This window comes from Brachyhypopomus gauderio, chromosome 1 (assembly GCF_052324685.1).
Source record: "Brachyhypopomus gauderio isolate BG-103 chromosome 1, BGAUD_0.2, whole genome shotgun sequence".
Classification (NCBI taxonomy): domain Eukaryota; kingdom Metazoa; phylum Chordata; class Actinopteri; order Gymnotiformes; family Hypopomidae; genus Brachyhypopomus; species Brachyhypopomus gauderio.
The window spans coordinates 6,326,693-6,336,147 of record NC_135211.1 but is presented as its reverse complement, the minus strand read 5'-3'; the positions used below and the strand labels follow the sequence as shown (position 1 = coordinate 6,336,147).

The following is a 9,455-nucleotide window of genomic DNA, read 5'->3' as shown; positions in this document are numbered from 1 at the left end:
ATTCACCCGTGTCTATTCAATCTGTGTTGGAAGGTGAAGGGTTAAGTGGAAGCCTGTGAGCCTGTGTCTCCCCCTATCAGGACTGTGATGCCCTCTATTCGTTTACAGAGGGCCTGGCAGTTATAATTCAGCGCAATACCAGTTTCAAATGACAGCAAAATTGACCAATCATATCTTCTCTCTTAGTGGGCGGGCTTAACTGTATGATAATTTCCGCCCGCTGTGGCGACGCTAGCTGTCGTTAGCACCACCGCTAGCTAGTTTCGATTCATCCCTTTGACGTCCTTGTGCGCGTTGTTTACATATTCCGCTTCCGAGAACCACGGAGCTGTGAACCTTATTTTGTTTGGAAACTTATTTTGCTTAAGACGTTATCTAGTACAGATATTATTGTTTATTACGTTTTTAAAGCTGTACTGTCGTCTCAGTTTTTCTTTATTGCAGTTTATTAAGAAAGGAAAAAAAAAATTCGGGGGGGGGGGGGGGGGGGGTTGCGGGCCCAGGTTTAAAGGTCACGGTTCGCTACTGCACAAGCTTCACAATAGCTACAACTCTGAACATTTGTTTTAGCCTACTAAAGGTGGTGCCCTATATTATACGGTTGCCAACTCATAGGAAAACGCATTATTAGTGCTAGTACACTAGGTGAGGGGTTAAGTGGAAGCCTGTGAGCCTGTGTCTCCCCCTATCAGGACTGTGATGCCCTCTATTCGTTTACAGAGGGCCTGGCAGTTATAATTCAGCGCAATACCAGTTTCAAATGACAGCAAAATTGACCAATCATATCTTCTCTCTTAGTGGGCGGGCTTAACTGTATGATAATTTCCGCCCGCTGTGGCGACGCTAGCTGTCGTTAGCACCACCGCTAGCTAGTTTCGATTCATCCCTTTGACGTCCTTGTGCGCGTTGTTTACATATTCCGCTTCCGAGAACCACGGAGCTGTGAACCTTATTTTGTTTGGAAACTTATTTTGCTTAAGACGTTATCTAGTACAGATATTATTGTTTATTACGTTTTTAAAGCTGTACTGTCGTCTCAGTTTTTCTTTATTGCAGTTTATTAAGAAAGGAAAAAAAAAATTCGGGGGGGGGGGGGGGGGGGGGGGGGGGGTTGCGGGCCCAGGTTTAAAGGTCACGGTTCGCTACTGCACAAGCTTCACAATAGCTACAACTCTGAACATTTGTTTTAGCCTACTAAAGGTGGTGCCCTATATTATACGGTTGCCAACTCATAGGAAAACGCATTATTAGTGCTAGTACACTGAATACACTAGCTCAAACTTTAACACAACTAAAGTTTTTCAAGCTGTGTTTGTCACATTTATTTCTCTCAGGAACACTTGAAGTATATACCAATAATGTTCTGAGTGCATCTCTGTATCCGGAATTTGGCCCAACACTTGTGTCGTTACAGTGTGAGTGTGAGGATGCAAACACAATTGGTGTGGCTTCTGTTAGAATTTTTTTACAAAAAAATTGCTCATTCAGTCAAGGAACTCTTTAAAAAAGGATAAAAACCTTTTGGACATAATGCCTATTAAAATGTCAAGGCCCCTTCCCCCTGCTCCTAGAACTTACATCTGTAGAACCGACATCATATCTTTACAGCATAACTGTGTAGGGGTAGTTGCCAAAGACACAATATGGCACAGACACACTTCATAAAGGAGAAGTTTTGTTTGTAATATAATATTTGTCTTCATGAAGAAAATGTACAAATAAACTGATCTTTTCAGAACACTTTTAATATATAACAACATATTTACAAATATTTACCAAGCGACACAATGTAGTTAAGAGTTTGCTCTACAGGTGTCTCTGTTTAACAAATTGATCAGAAATCTAATTTCCAGATGACTCCCCTCTCCCAATACTACAGTAAGAATATGTAGCATGACCGGCTACTACAGTCAGCTGGAAAGTGCTGGCCATGGTTGGCGGGTTTTTTTATTTTTTCTCTTTAAAATACAAAAATACCATCGTCCCAACACAATATCGATAGCAAATCTATAGCTCAAGTCGTCACGACACACACGGAAGCTCGCATGGTGACATCGTAGCCTGATGGACACTGGTGATGGTGAGAACGTGTTGGTTGGTTGGCAGCTGAGATTAGGGCTAGGGTCAAGGGTCAGGGTATGGAATGCCGTCGTTAATGAGGAGCCGGGGAGTGGACAAGGAGACGCAGGGAGGGGGGGGTGGCGAGGACTCACCAGAGGGGACGTAAAACAGTAGTTGGTCGATTCATTTTTCCAGTTTCTTCGGGGGGGGGTAAGTGGGCTGGGTGAGGAATCTCAGGACAAAGTGAACCCCATGGATACTCCAGAAGTTTGGTTTTAGATCTGGAAATAACCAAAGGCTGAGAAGCAGCCTAAAGCATTTTCATAGTACACATGGTACAGTTCGTAGTACACACCCAGTACCAGTGCGTGGGCGCGTAGTACACACCCAGTACCAGTGCGTGGGCGCATAGTACACACCCAGTACCAGTGCGTAAGCGTGTAGTACACAACCAGTACCAGTGCATGGGCGCGTAGTACACACCCAGTACCAGTGCGTAAGCGTGTAGTACACAACCAGTACCAGTTCATGGGCGCGTAGTACACAACCAGTACCAGTGCATGGGCGTGTAGTACACAACCAGTACCAGTTCATGGGCGCGTAGTACACACCCAGTACCAGTGCGTAAGCGTGTAGTACACAACCAGTACCAGTTCATGGGCGCGTAGTACACACCCAGTACCAGTGCGTAAGCGTGGAGTACACAACCAGTACCAGTTCATGGGCGCGTAGTACACAACCAGTACCAGTGCATGGGCGCGTAGTACACACCCAGTACCAGTGCGTAAGCGTGTAGTACACACCCAGTACCAGGGCGTGGGCGCGTAGTACACACCCAGTACCAGTGCATAGGCGCGTAGTACACACCCAGTACCAGTGCGTAAGCGTGTAGTACACACCCAGTACCAGTGCGTGGGCGCGCAGTACACACCCAGTACCAGTGCGTGGGCGCGCAGTACACACCCAGTACCAGTGCGTGGGCGCGCAGTACACACCCAGTACCAGTGCGTGGGCGCGTAGTACACACCCAGTACCAGTGCGTGGGCGCGTAGTACACACCCAGTACCAGTGCGTGGGCGCGCAGTACACAACCAGTACCAGTGTATGTGTAAATTTTGGGGAACCAGAAGCATTGGCGGTTATTAAAAGTTGCTTAGAATATAAACCAAGACCTCTGCCTGCAGAGGGCAGATCACTTCAACCACAGTTATCTGGATACAGCAGGTCCAGAACCTACAACACCTTACCCTCCAGCAGGTCCAGGAGCAGAAGTCTCACCCTCACCATAGATATCCAGGTAGAGAGGTGAGACCTCTCACCTTTACTACTGCACAGACCCGGATACAGGCGACACACATGGGCCGAGTCCCAGTGAGCCAGCAGACATCTCGTAGCATGCACGAGCGCCCGGGATCCTTTAGTCAAGTCTGAAGTGCCTCAGCAACACGTTAACTCAAAACCCAACGTTGGAGGGGCAGGGGGCTGTAAGAAGCTCATCTTCACCAAAAATCCGACCGCTGAACGGATCCCACAGGTTGAAACACAGGCAGACCTTTTCCATTACGCACGCAAGCGGCACGACCCAGAAGTCGTCGTCTCTTCGCTAGGTAACAAACTCTGACCACCGTGAGGGGTTCGGGGCTGTGAGATTTAGAAGCTCGAGTTTGTGAATATCAAACGCATGAACGATGTGCTCTGAAAACTGTAAACCTGGAAGCAGGGGCAGTTGTTCTGACCCGGGACGTCAACGTCACGCATGGCAATGTTCTTCTAGAAAGGAACATCGTCACACTGTTTTCACATTAGTTTTTCACATTGTACACAGCTAGACTCTCGGTTGCTGGCTTTCACCTTTTATACAAATCTGCCTCGTCACACAGCAGTGTAGGACCCAGACGGACGCACGGCCGTGTCTCGACGAGGAACGGTGCTGGTTAAAACAGCAGTAGCAGACTGGCTTTTTCTTTTTTTTTTTTTCCTCTTCTTTCCTCTTTTTTTTAATATTGGGAGTTCGTCTAAATTTGCGGGATTGAAAACGGAGTGTTGGGACTTCACAGCGAATCGCTGGGCAGAGTTTGAGGGAGGATTGTGTAGGCCTAACGGCTTCCAGTGACGAGATCTACCGGGGACGGGAAGTGGGGTTGCGACCCTTTAACATAATAATAATAAATAGCTTTAAAAACAGGAAGTGCTGTTCGAGGTTTGAGAGTTACATCCTGACTGGGTTCTCTTCAGAATACTTCAGTCTACGGCACTACAGTCAACTTTGTCTTTTGTTCCCTTCTGGATTTGTTCCCCACCCTGAATGTAAGTTGTTAACATTTATGCGTGTGTCTTTCTAGTAAATCCCCCTCAAGTCGTCACGTGTTAACGTAAAGTGCAAATAGTGCTTTGTTGCCCGTGTTCCTGCTCAAAGGTGTCATGTCTGCTGCTGCCCAGCAGGGGGCAATGGAGAGCTAGCTGCAGGCGTCTCGGGCAGTAGCAGCAGCACAGAGGGACCTGGCAGACCCGGGTCTTCAGTCCTCTGCTTCACAGGCTGCTGGCTCTGGTGTCTCTGGTGTCTCTGGTGTCTCCGGTGTCTCTGGTGTGTCCGGTGTGTCCAGCGGTTTCACCATCTCCTCGTCGTACACTCTCAGAATGGCTTCGCAAACAAACCGGTACTGGCTCTGCAGAACAGGGACAAAGACAGTCACACGCGCAGACACACACACACACTCACACATCTACAGATGCTAAGTGGAATTCTAATTCTCAAAAGCTTTACAGATTTTACATGGAGATCCGTCACATACTAGTTGCATACAAATGCATCCGTGACCGACACTGTAACTTGTGTTCTTCCTAAAGTCTCGGTGTAAAAGTGTAAAAGTCTCGGTGTAAAAGCGCTGCTTTGTCCCACACTGGTCCGGTACTCACTGGAGTCTGAATCATCATGGCCCGCTGGTCTCTCATGGTTCGAACGATGTCTAACGGATACACCGACTGACTGCGCTCTATTAGACACATTGCTGTCTCCATGGTGATCAGAACCCCTGTCCGACCAATCCCAGCACTGCAGGGGAGGAGAAGGGGGAGGAGTGATGGGTCAATAAATAGAAAGAAAGAAAAAAAAGGCTCGGTTCACACAGAATCGACATCTGTTCTCCCTGTACTGTAGCATTAACAATGCTGAACGCACATGGTGAATTTCAGTGAATTTGCAACCGGTCGTGTTCTGGAAGCGAAGATGTGCTGGTCCCAGGGTTGGAGAGGTTGGAGAGGTTGGAGGCCGTGTATGGGGACCAGCACAGGGTCCTGCACGAGCGCGGGACTGACCTGCAGTGCACCAGCACGGGCTCCTGCGATTCGTCTCGTTGACTGCGCACCAAATTGACAAAGTTCAGGAAGTCGGTGGAATCATCCGGTACCCCGTGATCGGGCCAGGCCATGTACTGCATCTGACACAGCTGCCTCTCCTCCTTACTCTGCGTACACGCACACACACACACACACACACACACACACACACACACACAGGACAGACGTCTAAGGACTCGGAGTCTGTCATAACAGACTAAACACTGTACTGGTATACAGACCACACACGTCAACACATGGGTTCAGGCAGGGCTATAATTCATGCAGTTGTGTGTGTGTGTGTGTGTGTGTGTGTGTGTGTGTGTGTGTTACCTCCAGGTGTGTGAGTGTCAAAGCCCTGAGCAGGTACGCAGGGTTGCCCTCCTCAGACAAACAGGACACCTGGAACCCACCGTAGGTGCCTACAGCCGCCTCGTTCGGCCAATACTGGTGACACTTCACCTGAGAGGAGACGTCCTACACGTCAGTGCTACGGTCCAGCCCACCGTACGGCTGAGAACGTACGTGTGTGTGTGTGTACACGTGCGAGTGTGTGAGTGAGTATAGGTGGTGTTACTCTTACTCTGCCACGCTCCACCTGGGTCGTGAGAACGTACGTGTGTGTGTGTGTACACGTGCGAGTGTGTGAGTGAGTATAGGTGGTGTTACTCTTACTCTGCCACGCTCCACCTGGGTCGTGAGAACGTACGTGTGTGTGTGTGTGTGTGTACACGTGCGAGTGTGTGAGTGAGTATAGGTGGTGTTACTCTTACTCTGCCACGCTCCACCTGGGTCGTGAGCATGACCACCAAGCTAATGTTCTGCTCCCACACCATCTGCCAGAAGTTTCCGCAGGTGCCGGGCAGCGGCCCTTGGCATGCGATATAACGCCTCACCCCACCATCGCCAGGGATCTCCATCTTAGAACACCAACCAGGAAGCAACATTCACCAAGATAACATAAGTGACGAATCCTAGCGCAATTTACCAGGATTTTTTTTTTTTGTTGTTTGTTTCTCGTTTAAATTTGACAAAGTTCCATTCATTTGCATCTGTGAGCTTATTGGACGACGGTCCTCACATTGATGTAGTTTGCATTGATGTAGTCCTCTGGCCCCTTCAGAATGACTCGAGTTGCATCGTCTGTGTGGAAAAGAGAGCTCACGCTTCAGAATGACCCAGAACGGTGGGCAGTGCTCATTGGGCAAACACAAAACAGGCAACTGGGGGGGGGACGTGTACTCACATGGCGAGATATCGCGGGTAGCGGTTTTTGGAGACGTTCTGGGGTAGTCTAGCGCACGACATGGACATTCCAGGTCTTTTTCTGTAGAGTTGCTAGACAGATGGGAAAGAGCTCTTTAGCACTATTTATTGTACCATGATAAAGATTCTCTATGAAATGAGAACACGTTGCCATTTACACGCCCAACCCCTCCCCCTCCTCCGGCTACTGCCTTTCTGCAGCCTTTCACAACAGTGCAGTGCTGTTCAGAATACTGAACATGTCACTGCTAATCCTTCTGGGCAGTCTGTGGTCCTGAACCAGCACGTTTGCCATCGAAAGGCGGATGTCACGGACACACATGCCCTCATGGAGAGATGGTGACAGATTCTTCCACGAGGAAAACTGGTGAAGTAGAGCATCATTCAAAAAGGAAGCACTGGTCTACAGATCTACAGGCCTGGTCTGCAGCTCTACAGGCCTGGTCTGCAGCTCTACAGGCCTGGTGCACCACTGAGTTCCCACATTCCTCCTTTTACTCCACAGTTAATCAAACCCTTAAAGTGGTGAACAGGTGTGTTGCACAAAGTGAAAACTGCAAAGCCCTCAGGCCCGCACTGTCAGAACCCTGCTACACACAGACTCAGCAAACAGGAAACAGCATAGCCTGCATCAAAACAACAGGAAGTGACTGAAAAAAGATGCTGTTTACTGCAAGGCATAGGTCTGTTTAAAAAGTCCAAGTCCACTAAAACGGGAACATTTAGTACATTGACAGTCCATTAGAAACCAAGTCAACAAGTGAGGGATTAATAAATGAGTGTGTATTACGAGGCAAATGAGTGAATGAGGAGGCATTGTCAGTTAGCATTTGTCTGTGTGAGTGTGTGTGTGTGCTTGTAACTCGCATCGAATTTCATGAGCACACGGCTTATGCGTCTATGCCTGTGTGAGACTTGTCTGTGTGTTTAAAACTTGTACTGAACCACATGGGCACACTGCCTGTGTGTGCATGTAACATAACTGCATGAGCACACCGTGTGTGTGTGTGTGTGTGTGTGTGTGAGAGAGAGAGAGAGAGAGAGAGAGAGAGAGAGAGAGAGAGAGAGTGTCTCATAGTAAACTGTGTGAGGGCACTGCCTGTGTGTGTGTGTGTGTGTGTGTGTGTGTGTGTGTGTGTGTGTGTGTGTGAGACTCACATCGAACTGTGTGAGCGCACTGCCTGTGTGTGTGTGTGTGTGTCTCACATCGAACTGTGAGCGCACTGCCTGCGTGTGTGTGAGAGAGACTCAAATTAAACTGTGTGAGCGCACTGCCTGCGTGTGTGTGTGTCTCACATCGAACTGTGAGCGCACTGCCTGCGTGTGTGTGAGAGAGACTCAAATTAAACTGTGTGAGCGCACTGCCTGCGTGTGTGTGTGTGTGTGTGTGTGTGTGTGTGTGTGTGTGTGTGTGTGTGTGTGTGTGTGTGTGTCTCACATCGAACTGTGTGAGCGCACTGCCACTGCTCAGACTGTCCCTCAGTAGATGGAAGGAGGACTTCCAGCCATGCGGTTCCGAGTGGGAGCGCTCCAGCCCACAGCTCTCTGGAATAAACTGGAATTCTGGCTCCAGATCCAGCTTCTCTTCCTCCTCATCCACGTCATAGATTGCTGCATGTGTGGAGGCATCCAGAGAAGGAAGAAATGTGGGACAGATTTGACTCCTTTACCTTCATTTTGCCAGTGACGCATACCGATCCAACGAGCTGGAGTGATGTAACCTGAAGTAAAGGCTGTTTGCACTCACCATTAGGTCTGACGAGAAGAATAAGCTCTCCTGATTGGTTCTCACAGCTGGCCTTGATTAGCATAACCACGTCATCATGCGTGTGGTCAGAGATGTCCCTCCCGTTGATCAAAACTACCTGGTCACCCTCATTGAGACGCGGCACACACAGGTCAGCCTACCGGCGATAAAAGGTCAGAGGTCACGTAAGGTCATGTTTACATTGTTTGATCTTGCTTTTTTTTTTTTCTTCTCGATTACAAAATGCGAGCCTACCGCGGTTCCAGGAGCCACGCGAGACACGATGATCGGCATTCTCTGATCAGCGCCACCCTGTGGATGAACGATCACATCACCGAATGCCTCATTACCACCCCCCCCCCCCCCCCCCCTCGCAGCCACTCTGAAGAACACGGGCCCACCTTGACGTTGAATCCAAACCGCCCGTGTTCGTCCGGCTTCATTTTAATCAAAACGAGGTTGTCGTGCGGAACCGAACCATTCTGCTTGGGTAGGTAAATAAAACCATACAAACGTAATGAGGCTACAGCCCAGTGCAGCACACGCCAACATCTACAATTAAGTGACGGAGAGTTCAAAGTGGGCGGAGACTTCTCTGGCTCTCTTGTGTCTAAGGGCAACTCATCATCAGTCCTCACCATGCCCTTGTCCACCGGCACCTCGTAGAGCTCGGGGGATTGGTCGTCCAGCTCCAGCTCAGATCGCGATTGGCTGATGTGACTGACGAGGTTCTTCCTGGACTGCTTTGGAGGAAGAGCGGGCGGTTGGCCGTCTACCAGGACGTCGGGGGACCTGCGGTACAGCGTAGCAGAGGAACATCAACGGAACATAGAAAATAAGTCAAGTTGCCGTATTGTCAATTGTGAATTTCAACCCAATCGAAATTAGTTAGCATTTTCGCATCTGTGCACTGAGAACACACACACACACACACACACACACACACACACACACACACACTAGGGGACTGTGGTGCGCACGTGCCCAGAGCGGGCACGCCTTCAGTCCCCTAACCACCAGACCATGACTACCCCTGCATGTGCAT

The 9,455-nt window shown here is 49.2% G+C and overlaps 1 protein-coding gene across 1 annotated transcript in view; it reads right to left on the bottom strand.

The window, feature by feature from the left end:
- Window positions 1-2,270: 2,270 nt before the first annotated feature.
- The window catches only part of ptpn4b (protein tyrosine phosphatase non-receptor type 4b), a 24,030-nt gene continuing 16,845 nt past the window's right edge, over window positions 2,271-9,455 (bottom strand). The window contains 13 exon segments of the mRNA XM_077022194.1: window positions 2,271-4,727; window positions 4,978-5,113; window positions 5,377-5,525; window positions 5,731-5,859; window positions 6,171-6,317; window positions 6,479-6,540; window positions 6,644-6,659; window positions 6,661-6,735; window positions 8,102-8,274; window positions 8,411-8,567; window positions 8,666-8,722; window positions 8,812-8,895; window positions 9,049-9,202. Of these exon segments, the coding sequence (XP_076878309.1) occupies window positions 4,578-4,727; window positions 4,978-5,113; window positions 5,377-5,525; window positions 5,731-5,859; window positions 6,171-6,317; window positions 6,479-6,540; window positions 6,644-6,659; window positions 6,661-6,735; window positions 8,102-8,274; window positions 8,411-8,567; window positions 8,666-8,722; window positions 8,812-8,895; window positions 9,049-9,202 (1,489 nt within the window). The 3' untranslated portion in view covers window positions 2,271-4,577.